General features: G+C 40.8%; 1 protein-coding gene across 1 annotated transcript in view; it reads left to right on the forward strand.

Moving 5' to 3' along the window:
• TMEM165 (transmembrane protein 165) overlaps positions 1–18,489 on the forward strand; it is a 26,226-nt gene continuing 7,737 nt past the window's right edge. Inside the window, exons 1-2 of the mRNA XM_030880568.2 lie at positions 1–466; positions 11,454–11,679. Coding sequence (XP_030736428.1) covers positions 260–466; positions 11,454–11,679 — 433 coding nt within the window. The 5' untranslated portion in view covers positions 1–259. The remainder of the gene's footprint in view (positions 467–11,453; positions 11,680–18,489) is intronic.

Genomic DNA, 18,489 nt, shown 5'->3' on the forward strand with positions numbered 1-18,489 from the left:
AATTGGGCCGGGCTGCGCTGGGACAGTTCGCAGAGTCGTGTGGCCACCGTGGGCGAGGAGAGTGCGAGTTCCCGGCCACGGTCGCCGGCCTGACCTAAGCCTCACGTCCGCCCTGGCCACTTCCCGCATGCTGCAGGCTCCTCCCTGAAAGGTGGCGGCTAGGCGTGGGGGACGCGCCCGGGGACGGCTCGGGGTCGAGGCTTCCAGTCGCCCGCACTTCCTCTTGAGGCGCCCGTGCGCGGCTGTCTCGGCGGGCGGGATGGCGGCGGCGGCCCGGGGTAGCGGCCGCGCATCTGCGCCCCGGCTCCTTCTGCTCCTGCTGTTTCCGCTGCTGTGGGCCCCGGCCGGGGTCCGGGCCGTACCCGACGAAGACCTCAGCCACCGGAACAAGGAACCTCCGGCGCCTGCCCAGCAGCTGCAGCAGCAGCCCGCGGCCGTGCAGGGCCCCGAGCCGGCCCGGGCCGAGGTGAGCAGGACGGGCCGGGTACCAGGCTCGCCGCCGCCGGAGCGCCGCCCTTGACGCAGGCTGCCAGCGGGGGGAGGGGAGCCCGGCCCCGGCTCCCTGGGGTGGAAGACCGAGGACTGCGCTTTTCCCGGGTCGGGCCTGGCCTCGCCCGGCTCCTTATGGGGGGAGGGGAGGGGAGAGCAGAGCTGGGAGTCCAACTGTAAACCTTTAGCTCGGGAGGATAAAGATGCTGCTGAGGAATGGGCGTCTTGTTGATCAGATGTATTCTAGAGAGATGGAAATACTCATCCCAAGTAGAAAGTTTTTAACGGAGGGCAGCTGGGAGGCTTTTCGTATTCTCTGAGAATAATAACATGGGCCATTTCATTGTTGAAACAGACTATCCCAAATTGTTTACCAAATTCAGCTTTGCACGACTTGTGATTTTTGCCAAGTGTATATGGATAACGAAGCGTGACTCTCACTTTTTTAAAAACGTGCTCTGGCTTGCAGGAAGTAGCCTTAGGAATGCAGAGGAACAGTCAGTCTTTGACAGTAAGGAGTGCTGCAGCGGTGTGGGATGCCAAGACTAAATTTATAAGTGTACCAGAATCCTGCATTTTGGCCTTCACTAAGTAGATATTAATTAACATCTTAATTTATGTTAATAGAATCAGTCACTAGTGTTCAAAATCTCAGCAGCGTTTTTAAATTTAGTCCCAGTATGGGTCCTGGGCTTTCTCCTCGTTTCCAATTTGAATTCCTGAATCCAGGCCCTCTGTAGTGTCTTCAAGTAGGGGACCATTTGGCACTCAACCCTCCCGTTTCCACCCCAGGCTACCTTCAGCATGTTCCCAGGTAACTAATCTTCCTAAACATTGAATTCCATTTTCCTTCTCAGAAATCTTTAGTGAGTTTCCCGGCATAATGATTTCAGTCCAGCCTCTTCAGCAAGATGTTCAGGTATTTTGGTGATCCGGCTCCAGTCAACCTCTCTAGACTTTTTAGTCCTCACTCCCTTGCGCAATCATATGCTGTACTCAAATCCAAGACATGCCATGTGCTCTGTTGCTAGTCTCTCCAACAAAAGGCCTCTAAATAAAAGGGCTTTAGTGAGCTTGAAGCCTACTGATCAGAGCCTTTCCCACCCTTCAAGAACCAGCAGATATCTCCTCTCCATGAAGACTTCCCTAAAATTTCCGGGCAAAAAGTTATTTCTCTCTCCTGCCTGTAACTTGTGTGCTCAGCTGACCCGGCTCACCATTTCCACTTCTGAAATTGAACTGAAATGGTGATTCATGAAATTCATTCTTAGTGTTCATCATTTAGCTTTCTGCCACTTAACTCACTATCAGAAGTTTATTTTAAAGTGGTAAATATTTTGGGTTGTGTAACTTTCCAGGCCTTGCATTAAAGTTTTAGTCATATAGTGGTTTTTGAGATACAAATAATGGTAGGTATGCTTATCGATACCTTTTTAGACAGCTAGGAGAAATATAGTCGTGTAAAAAAAAAAGGCAGCAGTATCCAGTGACCATATTTAAGTGTCTTAAGGATGCTTGTCTTTAAAACTGGGGGTGTGAAGGGAAGGGACAGGCACAAGATAGTATGATTTTTGTCTTTACTATTTTGATATATTCTCTGTGGTTCTTCTTAGATAGGAATTTACTCTCTTTGTTCTGTATTGTAGTGGAATCTAATTATTTTGTTTTAATTATATTTTCACATAACTTTTTGTTATGGCTCAGTGTCTTTTTCCCTCTATGGTATTATAGTATATTGGAAGAGATTTTCCTTTCACATATTTTCTAAGCTATGTAACGTAAGTATCATTTGTTTTTTTTTTGGTCCACTTGGCAGAAGTAAAATATGGCCAGAGTTCAGTTTAATAGCCACGTAAGCAAGGATTCAGCATCACTGCATATCCGAAAGTTTCAATTGTTTTGCTTTGCAACTGCATGGAGCAGATCTTTAAAAGGGTAGGATGTTTAAATGTATGCTTTCATGCCACTGTGTGAGTGTGGACTTATGAAAATGGAGAGGAAAAAATGTATTGGTAAGCTTTCAAATATAAGATGTATTATAAAAATGTAGTTGTATCTTTTTTTTTTTTTTTTTTTTTTGCGGTACGCGGGCCTCTCACTGTTGTGGCCTCTCCCGTTGCGGAGCACAGTCTCCGGACGCGCAGGCTCAGCGACCATGGCTCACGGGCCCAGCTGCTCCGCGGCATGTGGGATCTTCCCGGACTGGGGCACGAACCTGCATCCCCTGCATCGGCAGGCGGACTTTTAACCACTGCGCCACCAGGGAAGCCCTGTAGTTGTATCTTACAGGGTGCTTTAAAGCAAGATTACTGAGATCCTTTCGTTTATGCAGTTTACTTCTAGTGACATACTCAGTTTTTTTTCTTATCCTTCCTTGGGCAGAGTATGTAGTACAAGAAGCATTAAGTCCCTTTAGTTGGGGGAAATCAGCTAGATTTAACAGAGGTAATTTATAATTTGCTGCGTATTCTGGAAGGGCCAGTGAAGGACTGCTCTGGTTGTGAAGCACTGTTGATAAAGCCACAGAAGCCTGTCACTCAACCCCGTATACATTCTCCTTACTGTATTTCTGCTTTACCGTTTCTTGGCATTTCTTTTGTCTATTATCTTCTAACACCAAGGCCTTCCACACAATATTTTAAACTTTCTTCCATTTTCATTAAGTTGCAGTCCTGCTCCATCCAGTCCAAACTCCCAATTCTAGCCTCCTTACAGCTAAGACTGATGCCAAGGGTGTGAAGACCCTTGTCTTACTCATGATTGCTGTGTCAGAATGAAACGATCATGATGTTACTGCATTTATTTGTTGGTGTTCTGCTGTCAAAGCAATTCATTAAAAAAAAAATCAGTGAAATTAAATACACTTAATACATTTCAAATGTCAAAATTTATAAATACATTATGAAACAGTAACATTCATAAAAACAAAGCTGTTTAAAGATTCATTAAAATAAAAATGTATTTAGAAAAATGAAATTGTTAAATATATTATTCTAATATGAATTAACAGTAACATTCATAAAAATATTATTTAAAAAACAACAAGCTAGGGCTTCCCTGGTGGCTCAGTGGTTAAGAATCCGCCTGTCAATGCAGGGGGACACGGGTTCGAGCCCTGGTCTGGGAAGATCCCACATGCCGCGGAGCAGCTAAGCCCGGGCGCCACAACTACTGAGCCTGCGCTCTAGAGCCCGTGAGCCACAACTGCTGAAGCCACGCGCCTAGAGCCCGTGAGCCACATCTACTGAGCCCGTGTGCCACAACTACTGAAGCCTTTGTGCCTAGAGTCCGTGCTCCACAATGAGAAGCCTGCACACTGCAGGAAGGGTAGCCCCTGCTCACCGCAACTAGAGGAAGCCGGCGCACAGCAATGAAGACCCAACCCAGCCAAAAATAAATAAATAAAATAAATGTATGGGAAAAAAAGTCAAACATCCACAAATAAAAGGTGATAGTGAAAATTTATAATAAAATATAATTTTATTTCCTTTTGTGTGTGTGTGTGTGTGTGTACGCGGGCCTCTCACTGTTGTGGCCTCTCCCGTTGTGGAGCACAGGCTCCAGTCGCGCAGGCTCAGTGGCCATGGCACACGGGCCCAGCCGCTCCGCGGCATGTGGGATCTTCCCGGACCGGGGCACAAACCTGTGTTTCCTGCATCGGCAGGTGGACTCTCAACCACTGCGCCACCAGGGAAGCCCTATTTGTTTATATTAATGCAGTCTTTTAAAACCAAGATTATCCATGGTGTCATTGTTTAAGTTACACGTATATTTTTGTGCACATTTTTCCAATTTCTGAAAGGTTTTTCTGACTTCATATAATAAAGTAATGGCAAGGAGACAGTTCTGAGACAGTTCTAAGCGTTTTCCTGTGACTTCTTTATCTTCAAATAATCTTACCTCTTGGGTGGTAACTTTTGTTGAGGGACTTTGTTTTTGCAGGGACATCAGTCTTTTTCTTGGTAGCAGGCTCTAGCTTTTGTTCCAAAGAAAGCATCTTCATCTTCTCTAGTTCATCACGTGTAGATGATTCTAATGCAGGTATCTGTATCAATTTCATTACAGTCACGTATGTGTTCATTTGAGCCCTGGAACTAGAATAGGAATTATTTTTTCATTGTTAATTGTTATTTTCATCTCCTGAAGAGAATGAAAGAATAAAAGGATACTCTCTAAATGAGGGAGCTTTTTAACAATTTTTCAATTTGGAACTAATTTTAACTTAAAGAGTTTTATTCAGTAAGTTTTTTCGTTTTGTTTTCTAATTATAAGTTGTTGACCCTGCTATCAGGATGTAAATAATTTGGGTTTCAGATCAAATTAAATGATCTGAGTTTCAGACCCAAATTAAAATACTGAAAGGGTGGTATTTGTACTAAGGAAAACACTGTGTTTCATTACTTTAACACTGTGTAACTGACTAGTGGAATGCCAAAATTGGAAATATAGTCACTGCTGCATGTGACTGTCCTTTACTAATCTATATATTTGCTTCTATGCCAGTACTTTCTGCCCTTCTTCTGAATTGGACAAAACGATCACCCTTTCCATATTTCTTTCTGTCCATGTGCCCATTCTCCTCTGACCTCCAGTACTTTCCCTACAGTATCTTTATTCTCTCCTTTTCTTTGGTTCCTTTCTATCTGCTTACACATGCCCACAGGTTTCTCCTGTTTGGAGGGAAAAAAAAGGCCAATGACTTAACTCTACTTGGCTGCATTAGTTTCTGTTCTTCAGTTTTGTAAATGAAATTTTTAACTAGGGAATTAGCTGCTTTTTCACATTGCTTTAGTCTTCTGTTATCTGGCATCAGCCCATGTCTTTACATTGAAATTTCATTTTTGAAGGATACCTGTAACCTACTTAATTGCTAAATCCAGGGCTCTTTTTCAGTTCCTGTTTGACGCTATTATCTATCCACTTTTTTAAGACTCCTGATGTATCTTGGTTTGTATGAACTTGAGGAAATGGTGTAACTCTATTGGTTCTCAGCTTCTCCTTTTGTGTTAAGTTGGGATAACAGCTTTAAGGTTTTGAGTATCAAAACAATGTACATGGAAATCCCTGGCCTTTAGTTAGCAGCTCAGTGAAATGGTGATTGCCCCTAACTTGAACCATCTGTGGTGTTCTCCTGCCTGTGCCTCTAAATATCAAAGACAATTTTGTTTTCTCTTTTTTTTCCCCCCTCCACACCTTCCTTAAATATAGACATTGTCTAAGGTTCAGTTTTTCAATGTAATCTCTGCCTTTGCAAGACTAGCTGATAAATTCAGGTTGCCAGCAACCAAATACATACCTTGAGGCTGTGCTGGCCTAAACTCAGGTTTTCATTTCTGATGACTTCTTGGAAAGCTTTATTTGAAATGCTTTTTATCCTCAAATTGAACATGTGTGAAACCAAACCCCTTATTTTTATTCCTCTTTTCCGTATACCTTATGGGAATATGAATAGCATCTTTGATTCTTTGCCTTTAAAAAATTCTGTTAATTTTTCTTTTTCATCATGTGCAGAATGTTTTCCTTTATTTTGTCTTCAACATTGGTCTTGTGCAGCAGACCTCCTACTTCTAATTAATTGGTCCAGTGGCCTGTATTCTCTATATTCTCTACTTTCTGTACCGATCTGTTAGTCACAGTGCCTTAATTACATTTGTGTCTTCTACTCAGAAACTTGAAAGGGCTTCTTGCTTGCCTCTAAGCTGGTCCATAAACATACAGGCTTTTCGGTCCGAGCCCAGTTTATCTTTCTTATCTTACCCCAACCATTCATCTGGTGGTTTACTCCCTGTTATCAGAATAAAGCCTGTATTTTCTCAAATTGTCAGTCCAGGGCAGAAGGAGAATGCATGTACCTGATGCATTTTGAAGTTAGCCACTCCACGAGTGACTAGTATGAATCCTGCAGCGACTTTCTGGGAGCCTAATGTAATGAACCTCAGAATCGATTCCTCCGCATTGGTCAAAGGTTGCCCCACAGGGGTTAACTCCTGTATACTTCTGGGTAGTGTAGTGAGTAAGTATGTGCACCGCGCTTACTTTCTGGTTGGATCTGCCTAAAGCTAGTTACAGCCTGCAAGGAATTGGTCCTCCCTAGCTGGAGTAAGAGATTGGGTCAAGAGATTTTTGAAGTGGTGCACAATAGGTGTCTTTAATCATGTGCATGGTGAAAAATCCAAAAGGTACAGAAAAATGTAGAATGAGAAGTGTGTCACCTCCTCTTGTATTCTAGCTCAGGGGTCAGCAAACTGTAGTTTACCACTGACTGGGGTCAGCAAACTGTAGTTTACCACTGACTGCCTATTTTTGTAAATAAAGTTTTGTTGGAATAGAGCCAGGCCATTCGTTTAAGTGTTACCTATGGCTGATCTCAGGGTGTAGCCTCAGAGTTGGGTATACCAAAGAAACTTTACGGTCCATGAGGTTAAATATTTGGCCCTTTAAGTAAAAGTTTGCCAACACCTGTTCTAGTCATCCTGGTTCCTTCCCTGGCCACTGTTACTCTGTCCTGAGATTTCCGGTTCATTAGCAACTGTGTATATACTTTATATACCTCCCTAACTCACCACCCCATAACATACATACAGTAACTATGTACATAAGATGTACTTTTTTCAACTTAAAAATGTCTTAGTGATTTTTTTATTAGTGTATATAAAACGTTCTTATTTTTAGCCCCGTAATATTCCAGTATATGGAGCTACTATTTATTTAACCAGTTCCTTATGGATGGACATTTAGTTATTTATGTCTCTTAATTATTACATATGATAACATTACATTTATACGCATTTCTAGGACAAAACGGTTAACTCCCTGAGTGTTCCTACCTCAAACTTTGTTCCAGTCATGTACTTGCTATGACTCATTGCCCACAGTATGCCTGCAGTTTGAGGGAAGTGGGATCCTTAAGGGGCTGGAGTTGTTGAGGTACGGCTTGCTCAAGAGGCTCTACATAAGTTGGGGCTTGAGGAATGTGGATGAATAGGGGCATAATGATAGGAAGGTAGGAAGGGAAGCAGGACTGCGTGACTGAAGGCTTGTGTTACCCCAAAACTTGAAGTGTTCTTGAGCCACACTGCCCAGCACTACAGCCATGAGCCATGTGGCAGTTTTTAAGCACTTGAAAAGATGTGGCAGGTCCAAACTGAGATGTGCAAGAGATGTGTGCAGTGAGTAGATACACACCGGTGTTTAAAGATTTGGTAAGAACAAAAAAAGAGGGTTAAATACTGATATCTCATTAGTCATTTGAAAAATATTCCTAGAGTAGTATTTTGGATATATTGGGTTAAATTAAATAATATTAAAAGTAATTTTATCTGTTTTTACTTTTTAATATCTGGCTACTAGAAATTTTATTTTATTTTACTGTTTCGGGCTGCACTGCGCAGCTTGCAGGATCCCAGTTCCCCAACCAGGATCGAACCCGTGCCCCTTGGAGTGGAAGCATGGAGTCCTAACTCCACTGGACTGCTAGGGAATTCCCTAGAAATTTTGTTTTATTTTTAATTTTTTTTTAAATTAATTAATTTATTTTGGGCTGTGTTGGGTCTTCGTTGCTGCGCGCAGGCTTTCTCTAGTTGCGGTGAGCGGGGGCTACTCTTCGTTGTGAGGGCTTCTCATTGTGGTGGCTTCTCTTGTTCCAGAGCACGGGCTCTAGGCACGTGGGCTTCAATAGTTGTGGCTCGCGGGCTCAGTAGTTGTGGCTCGCGGGCTCTAGAGCACAGGCTCAGTAGTTGTGGTGCCAGGGCTTAGCTGTTCTGCAGCATGTGGGATCTTCCCGGACCAGGGCTCGAACCCATGTCCCCTGCATTGGCATGCGGATTCTTAACCACTGTGCCACCAGGGAAGCCCCCCTTAGAAATTTTAAAAATTCATTATGTGGCTTGCATTATTTTCTGTTGGACAGTGCTGCTCTGGCTCATCCTTCATTAGGGAGGTTCACCAAGGTTCACTTTGGGAATTGGTATGTGATTAGATGGGACATGTTGGACAGTTACCAGAATTAAGTATTTGCATTTTATGTTCTAGGCATAAGAAGGTCATGATGAAATTAGTTTTAGGAAGATTCAACTGGTCACGTTGTGGTGTGCTATAATAACTGACTGTAACTGAGTGCTTACTGTATATTAGGCACCATCCTAGGGGCTTTATGTGTAGTAATTCATTTAATCCTCACAACAACCTTGTAAGGTATAGGTACCCCTCATCTTAGAGATGTAACTTGAGTCACAGGGAGGTAAACTTACTGGCGCAGGGTCATACAGTAACCAGTAATACCTTGGCTATGAACCCTGGAAGTCTGATTCCAGAGCCCACCTATTAAACCAGTACATTCTGTCACTCTGAAGGTGAATTAGAAAAAGGAGATAATCCTTGTACACAGTAATCACTTGGGCAATTGATTGACAACAAATGAATGAATGGTAATTGATCATTTTCTGCCCCCATTTATTAACACTTCAAGTTTTTTAAATCTTCTATCTTCATAATACCCTGGTACTTTTGTTTTAAATTCTTATCACACCATGGTTGGTGGCTGTTTAACACTGAATTTGGCTATCCAGGACGAGCTCAATATATAACAAAAACTGTAAGTTAATTTTTCTTGTGCTTTGTATATAGAAAGGTTTTAAGAATATGTAGTTTTGTTTTGCTTTGTGCTTGCAAGGCAAGTTTTATTCTCATCATTTCACAGAGGAACAGAGAGGCTAAGTAATGTGGCCACGGTTTTATAGCTGCGAATTATAAAACAATGAGAATTTGTGGTTTTGATCATTATTGTTTGTTTTTAAAAGTAAACATTTTCTGTTTGAGCTTGCAGCTAATTGGTTGTAAATAAATGTTTTAGGAATATTTATTCCTAAAAAATTTTCTTGGATTTCAGGTCCTAAATATTTTGCAATGAAACTTTTTCATTCAAAAGGTATTTCCAAGAGGAAAATGTTGCATTAGTGAAAGCTAAATGAAAATGCTTATATTTTTTATGATGCTTAATGCTCATAGGGTATTGGAAGAGACAAGAAGATCAGCATAGTTGGAATTAAAATGATAATGGAGAGAAAGCTAAAATCCCTTAAAATGGTACTTGCTTAATCAAGAGCTAGCTTCTGAGGCTGCCCTTTTGATTTAGCCCTCACACCAAGTATTTTCTAAATTGTTAAATTTCCCCAATTTTTAGCTCAGAGGTCTAGTCTGAGTAATGCTTAAAGTTTTCTGATCTTTACCGTGGAATTTGGGAGTCAAGTTTATGTCATGTGTTAAGGAATGACATGCACACTTAAAACTTTAGGATTTTATTCTTATCTCTGACTGGAGCCTTTGTGAATAAAAGTACTTTTTATACTCTGTCCAAAATCACATACATTCTTGGGTTTCTTTTTCTTTTTTACCCCTCAGGTTTCTAGAGACTCATAGGCTTTAAAAATTAATTAAAGATAGGCAATTAAGATTGGAAGAGGCCTTTAGAAGTGATTCCTTTAGTCCAGGGTCTTTCCCCCTAGGAACTAGTGATATTTTGGATTAGATAATGTTTTGTTGTGAGGAGCTGTCCTACGCATTATGTCCTGTCCGTAGCAGCAGTTCTCGCCTCCACCCACTAGATGCCATTAGTTGCCCTTCAGCTGTGACAAAAAAATGTCTCCGGACTTTGCCAAAAGTCCCCTGGGAGACAAAATCACCCTGGTTGAGAACCTCTGATGAGCACACTTTCTGTAGGTGGTGCTTCTCTTCTCTGGAACTCTCACGTTGAGGGGGGAATTTGCTACACTCTCTAGAAGTCCATTTCAGCCTCTGGGGGCTCCTGTGGAGTAGAAATCTTTTGTGTGTGTTAAGCTACAACCTGCCATGCCACCTATAACTTTTTAGTTCTATCTCTTGGGACCATATAGACTTTCATCAGACTTTCTCAATTATTGGAACATAGGCACCCAGTCCTTCCTGGTCCCTTATGTGATTGTTTTAGAGACTGAGTTGGCAAACTTTCTTTTGTCTTGGGCCAGATTATAAATACTTTAGGTTTGGGCCACGTGTTTGCAGGCTACTTAAGGTCTCTGTTGCATAATTTTCTTTTCCTACTTCCCTCCATCCCTTTCCCTCCCTCCCTCCATCTTTCTCTTTTTCTTTTTTTTTGCAAACCCTTAAAAAACGTAAAAATCATTCTCAGCTGGATTTACTCTTAGCTGTTGCTTGCCAGTCCCTGGCTTTAGAGTCTCTTTTGTCTGCAGTAATCTTCAGAGGGCAGTGCCTTCTTAAAATGTGGTGCCTCAGAGCCAGTACAGAACTTTGGGTGAGGGCTATGCAGCACAGAAGGTGGGCTTGTCACTAACTCTTTAAAGTGCTTAAAGTGCTTGCTGCCTTTTTGGAGCTTTGTCACATTTTCAACTCGGAATGACCTTAACACCAGCTGAGACTCTGGCTTATCTTTTTTATTAGGCCACATTTCAGCCTAGGATATTTTTAGTGTAGGACCAACCATATATCCAGCTATATTAGATCTCATCTTAGCTAGAGGCAACTCTTCTTCTAGCCTGTTGAGAGCTTTCCGGATCCTACTTTGTTCTCGTAAGTGTTCATGAAATTTCTCTCAGCTTCCTGTTAAATGTTTGATAAGCATACCTTGGGTCTTACACACAAGTTATGAATAAAAATTTGAATGAGACATAGCTAAGAACTAAATCTCAACTCACACTTAGAAAACAAGGTAATTTTGATGTGTGGATATAGCTGGTCTCTACTTTTTTTTTTTAAATTGTTTTGTAGACTTGTACTTGGATTTCCATTGTAGCAGGCATCCATCAGAGGCTTCTGTCATTGCTAATGGCTTTCAAAGTGATTAGACAGTAAATAAGTCTAATGACCATGACAGAAAAACAATCTTAATTCACATACAAAATAAAATAATTTAAAATAATGACTTTTTTCAAAAAAGTAGCTGATAAATATGTATTTTTTTTTAATTTCAGAAAGGATTTACACCAGCTGCTCCAGTTCATACCAATAAAGAAGATCCAGCTACCCAAACTAATCTGGGATTTATCCATGCATTTGTGGCTGCCATATCAGTTATCATTGTATCTGAACTGGGTGATAAGACATTTTTTATAGCAGCCATCATGGCAATGCGCTATAATCGTTTGACAGTGTTGGCTGGTGCTATGCTTGCCTTGGGCCTAATGACGTGCTTATCAGGTGAGTGCTTTTTCCTCCTAATGAGTTTATTGAATTAAAGAGAAAGCATGGTGGTATTAAGTCACTGAATCATTCAACTAGTTATATTGGAATTTGGTTCCTGTTTCAGAACTTAGTAAGCAGAAAATGTTTACAGTACATAAATTCCTAAAAACGATATTGCACTTCTGAAATTAAATTTTTTTTTTTTTTCCCACGGTACATGGGCCTCTCACTGCTGTGGCCTCTCCCGTCGCGGAGCACAGGCTCTGGACGCGCAGGCTCAGCGGCCATGGCTCATGGGCCCAGCTGCTCTGCAGCATGGGCGATCATCCTGGACCAGGGCACGAACCTGTGTCCCCTGCATCGGCAGGCGGACTCTCAACCACTGTGCCACCAGGGAAGCCCTGAAATTAAATTTTTAGCTATTCACAGTCAAGATACATGCTCCTCATTTATTCACTAGTTTTTTGATCCTTGCTTTTGCTATGGCTATCCTTGCTTTTTTTTCTTTTTCCTTTTTAAGTCCAGAGAAATTTATATCTGATATCTTAGAAACAGGAAGCAAGCAACCACAGAGAATTGTGTATTTTCTGTTGAAGGGCATTTGGTAATCAGTAGTGAGGGGTAATGTTCACAGTATTGTGTTCTGTTAAGCTATTCTTAACCTCTTACCCCAACAGTAGGGAATGAAACATTCTTAGATTCCCGGTTTATATTACTATTTGAGTTACTATTATATAGGCTTCAATTTTTCAAAGAATTAAGACCAGGAGAAAGTAAACTTAACACTACATAATTAAACGTAGTTTAGTCTCTGATTCAAAAGCTACCTTGAGCCATGTAGTTGGATGGAAAATAGCGAGTTTTCCCCTTAGAGCCAGACTTGGATTGGAGTCTCATTCTGCTGTGTATTAACTTAATGGTAAGTTACTTAACCACTTTGAGTTTCAGTTCCCCATCTGTAAACTGGAGATGGTATCTAGCTGCCTCACAGGGTTGCAGTTTGTATTAAAATGAGATCTTATATTTCAGGTGCTCAGTCATTCACTCCTCTCTTTCAGCATGCCTTAGATTTCTCCTGAAACACAGTTCTTAAAGTACAGGACAGGTTCTATTTCTGGATGCTTGTTAAAGTTTGTCTTTTTAAACCTACTATAATGAGTATTTTATTGAATAAAAAAATTGACTACTTTTCACATTTGGATATTAGCATTATTCATATTTCACACACAGAAATTTTCTCTTCAAAAGCAAATTTTGATTCTAGGAAATAGTGGAGCAGGTTGTAAATGGTGAAGTCACTTGTTTGGAATGAGTTTGAATAATATCAGAGAATTTTAGTTTTGAAACTTCCAGCTTTGAGGATAAAGTAGAAGGCTGTCCTCTCTCCACCCATTCCCTCCTCAGAACCTGGCTCCATGCGTTCCCCCCCGCTTCTATGGGTTTAGCTCCCTTCCCTCAGCGGTGAGTGGGGCTGGTCTCTTCCGTCCTGACCCTTGGCCCACCTCCCTCTGGCTGCTGGTACTGACAGCTCCTCTCACCTGGACTATTTGAAGGAATGGGCTGTATCAGTGGTCTTCAAACCTCTTCCTTGTATATCTCTAAAATAATTTTGAAAAACTATACCCCCTCTCACTTTTCATCGTTAAGTTCAAGGAGTTTCAAAGATCTAATTTTTGGTATATTGTGTAGAATTGTTATAGTTGGTATTCTTTTTTTTTTATGTTTGTCTTATAAGTGTTTTAACATTTGTTACACAATATTTAAATTTATATTGCATTTGCAAACTGATTAAAAAAGAAATTTCAGACATCATACATTTTAAACACAGTCTTTCGAGATAGGTTAAACACTGCTTCCCCGGTCAAATCTGTTGACCCCATTTTTTTCCCCATCAGCCTGGTCACACTGTACCCATTCCGCCTAGATGGTTGAGTTCAGTTCCGGGGGAATTTCAGCAGTCTGTAAGCGTGGAGCCAGTGCTTTCCTTTGCAAAATTTCCGTTTGCCAGTGTTCTTTCTTTCTTGTTAGCATTCCAGATTCGCTCCTAAACTGGCTTGCCTTTGGGTCCTGAGCCCTTTTTCTATGTTCTATTTAGGAGCGTGGAGCTGCTGGGGGGTGGGGGGCAGGAAAGGCACGAGACCTGACGTCTTGAGCCTGGGGCTGAATCTAGCCTCTACTGCTTGCTCATCATGCAGACAGGAGCAGGTCACACGGCTGCCATTTGCTGAGTACCATCTGTGTGCATGATGCTTCAGGCCCGCTTCGGGACAGCCCTTTGTCCTGCTACAGATGGACAAACGGAAAGCAGAGATGTACTATGCACTCATGGCTCACAGGCAGTGGAGCTGGGATTCAAAGGCTGTGTCTGTCTCTGAATCCAGGGGTTTCTAATGGTTTTCTTCAGGGTAAGAGGTTCTGCAGGGGGAGGTGGATGAGGGCTGGAGGCTGCACAGTCAGGGTGGCTATGGGCCCCCCAATCCTTCCTCTGAGAACAATTTACTGTCATCTGTTTGCTAATTAAAATTTTATTGGGAAAAGGTTTGAAGCTTAAAAGTCACTGGGAAATAACTATATTTTTACTCCATTATGACTTTCTAAGTTATTTAAGCTCCTGGAGAATCTTTGTCTGCTGTAAACTCAGGATACTGATAGTAACAATCCTTACAGAATTGTAAGAAAGATTAAATGAAGTAAAACAAGCAAGTTGTATAGGATGGTTAGTTCTGTAACGGTTAGTTCTCTTCCCCCTTATCATAAAGAGGCTTTGCGTCTAGGTATGGTTCACCTGTGCCCAGGGCACAACTGAACCATTCATTTGGATGTTTTCACATGATTTACAAAAATGGCCAATTAATTCAACAAGTACTTGTTTAGAACCACCTGTGTGCCTAGAAAAGTGTTGGGTCTGTGGCCAGTCATGCGTGGTGGAAGGGGCATGGGCAGCCAGTAGTGCGGAGGCTGTGAGAGGCGTCTCCTCCTGCCCCGTCCCACCCTGAAGAGAGCTTCGATGTCTGAACAGCCTCCATCAGGCATTCTTGTCTTTGGCTGTTTTCAAAATTTCTCACTAAAATTCAAAGCCGTCAAGAGAGGTAACTTCTCAGTTTTTGTGAGTTTGTTCCTTAGGAGGAGTGACTATAGAGAAACCCAGGGCAGATTTGGAAGAAGGCCTGAGAGGAAGGAGAGCGATCAGCGGGGAGGTAGGAGCAGCTGTAAGTCAACATTGATTTCCTTCCCGACTCAGCCAGGGTGGGCCTGCACCAGCTGTCCCAGGGCTCGGGCCTACTTGGCCTGTTCTTGTAAAATACACCTAATGGAATCTAAATACCATTAGCAATTTGATACTTACCATCACTGCCACCATCATTCCTTTAAAAAAACATGAGTAAACTCTGCTTTAACATCTGGAAATTTACATTGTTCTTTTTCCTCCGTTAATTCTTACTTTCATTTACTTTCCTCATACAATTTTACTCTAACGATAAGTTTTTTGCTTGAAAATCTTTTATGGATCACACTGTCATTTATCTGCAGCAAAAATACGCATTTAAATTGAACTTTAGAAGATGGTGAAAATTTCCTTTGTTAAGTCTCTAAATGTTAACATTTATCGATTGAGTTATAGTTACTAGCATACAGTTTGATTACTAGCATACAGTTGATCAAAGCAAAATATATCACAAATTTAAGTAAACATTTTTTAAAAGTTGGAAATGCATCTCTTAATGAGATGATAGAACTGTTCTTTTAAAATTAGTTTATATGTCCATGGATGATAATTATTGCTAGAATGAAGCTAGGTTTAGAGTCAATTCTGGTCTTTCTAAAAAAAAAATAGATATAAGAGCTGAGAAATTTTATTCACGTAAGTAGACAGGAAGGAATTTTGTTATAGCCATGTCACTCAGTTCATTGAACTCCTGGGTTATATATACGCTTAAAATCACATACTGGTCTATCATCAGGAGATTTTAAATGATTTACCAACTGACAACTTAATAAGGTCTTCTGTCAATTTTGTTAGAAGCAGAGAGTTGGAAACCATCGAGTATACCAAAAAGTGTTTTTCTGAAATTCATCAAATGACTGTTCTTATACATGTTTAGTCTTTTACTTAGAAGTATTGGGTTGGCCAAAAAGTTCATTTGGATTTTTCTGTAACATCTTGGGGAAAAGCCCAAACAAACTTTCTGGCCAACCCAATTCCCTGTTTAATTGGATATATTTAGAAATGGTTGAGAACATTGAAATATTTTTAATTTCAGCGTACTTTCACCAATAAATGATTTCATCTTAAAAATTGTATCAGATCACATGTTTAAAATCTATTTTCCTGGAGCCTTGGAGCCACAGATTTAGCTCATTCAATTTACGGAAGATGTCTGCCACACTGCCTAATTGCCATGGCAGTTGCTCCACAGTGAACCATCTAAGTCAGGCTTATTTTCTGTCAGAAGACATTTACTTGGTTTTTGAATTTAATAAACATGATATATGTCCCCATGGCAACTAGCTGTTTAGAATTCTAATTCTAAAATGGTTGGCTGGCCAGATTGGGCCTGGAACCCAGCTCAGTGTGAGCTGCCTGGGGAAATAAGCCACTGGGATTTAGTATCTTTTCTGATGCTCTCTTTGCCTTAGGGAAAAGCATCTCCCTGGTTGGAGGATGAAGGAAGCACAATTTCTAAGTAAAAAGTATTCCTACTGAGGTCCAAATACCCTGTTTCTCGTCCATGACCATTATTTCCGGTGCCTAAAATGCCATTATTTCTAATGCCGTGGCCTTATAGGAAACTTGTATAAGACAGGGAAGACCCAAAGCCCCGTCTCTGGTTTATGATGCCTTGACTGGGGATACCAGTATTTCAGACCCTCTCTTTGGTGCCCTAGGATATCTTTCCATACTGTGGGAAACGCACCGTAGGTGCTGGGCGAAAGGCATCTTTGTAGAGTGAGCAGAGGGCAGCTGTGAAGAAGGGACGTGAGAAAGGAGAACCCGCACAACTCTTCAGCTACAAGCATGTTTTCAGGCAGATGAGTTTTAGGGAAAAGTACCCATGGAAGTTGAACTTCTGCAAATAGATTCTTTCACAAACTGTTCATCCGTGTCCCCCGGAAAGTCTGTGTTTTAAAGGCTTCAGTAATCAGCTTTCGTTATTACAGAGTTCAATTTTCATTTTAATGAGCCCCTCAGGCCACATTCATGGGCATTCTCATCCTTTTATTCTCTTGGCTTCTAAGATGCCCCCTGCTTTGAGTTATAGTCTTATCCCTCTGAGAAAAAAAACAAACTGTACCATAAATATTGATATTCCCCACAGTTTTATCCTTGGGCCATTTTTTCCCCTCACACTAATGTTCTTGTGCCAAGTGTTTTCAGTTTAATTACTTGTAAATCAGTGATTTCTGACTTGATGCAAATCACTTGCTTAAAGAGAAATAACCTCTCCTTGTTCACAGAACCAAAGTACTCGAGTGTCTGAGGAAAGACTTCCAAGAAATGAGGAAATTGAGGGACAGCAACCAGGGGAAGAAGAACAAGGTTATAGTGCCAGATCGTTTTTTTCTCTCTATGGAGATGTCAAGGCAGAAAACATGGGATTGTGTCAGTAAATAGTTCTTTTAGATTATCTGAAGGTAAAAGGAAAGCCAAATTTAGGAGATTTTAAAAGGTTTGCTACGTCGCTTTTTAAAATTTTAAAAACCTTTTATGGAAAATATTTTAAATTTACAAAGTTGCAAAAATAAAATAGTATAAGAACACCTATATACCTTTTATCCAGATTCACCTGTTGTTAACATTTTACCACATTTGCTTTAGCATTTGTGTCCTATCCCTTTATATCTGAATAAAATTATGTGTATACACATATAATTTATATATCTCTAGTATATATGTACATATACACACAGTTTATGTATCTATAGAGAAATAAAGTACATAGACACGTATCTTTATAGACGTTGATACATTACTCTATCATCCATATTTTAATTTTGTCAGTTGATCTAAAATATTCTCTCTAGCACTTTTTTCCTTCCTGTACAGAATCTAGTCTAGGTCAGGTGGTACATTAAGTTCTTTTCAGTCTTTTAATCTGAAATATTTCTGTAGTTTTTTCTTATGTATTCTATAATATTTTTCTAAGATACATCCCCCTCCCCTTTAACGGGCTGTTCCTCATTTTGTGTTTGTGTGATGTTTCCTCATGACTAGATTGAGGTTATGCATTCTTGACTAGAACACTGTATAGGTGATGCATGTCCCTCTTAAAAGAGTATCACATCTGGTAGCACATGATGCCCATTTGTCCCTCACTGACGATGTTAATTTTGATCACCCTGTAAGGATTTCTCTTTGTATACTGTTTTTCTTCTTCCCTTGCAATTAATATGTAATCTTTAGGGAGACACTTTAAGACAATACAAATACCCTGTTCCCCATAGTTTAGCGTCAGTTGATGACTCTTACATGATCTGAACTTCACCTCGACGCTTGCAAAATGATGGCTAATTCCAGTACCCCATCCACGTTTACCAGTGGGCCCTGGCATGCTACTCTAAGATAAAGAGCTCACCCCACCTCCCATTGGTTTGTATGTTTATTATCAATATAAATTCATGAACTCCTTTTTTTCAGTGGTTTATAATTAATTACTTAACTGTATTGTTCCTTAAATTGTCCCAGATGTGACGGCTAGGAGCCCCTCCAGCCTGACTGCTGTGTCCTTGTGACATGCTATTATGTTTTTTTGTTTTTCCTTACTTTCTAGTATAACAGGATAGTGCAGGCTCATCTTGTACCTGCTCTGCCCAGTCCTAGAATTA

This window comes from Globicephala melas, chromosome 5, assembly GCF_963455315.2.
Source record: "Globicephala melas chromosome 5, mGloMel1.2, whole genome shotgun sequence".
NCBI classification, from domain to species: Eukaryota; Metazoa; Chordata; class Mammalia; order Artiodactyla; family Delphinidae; genus Globicephala; species Globicephala melas.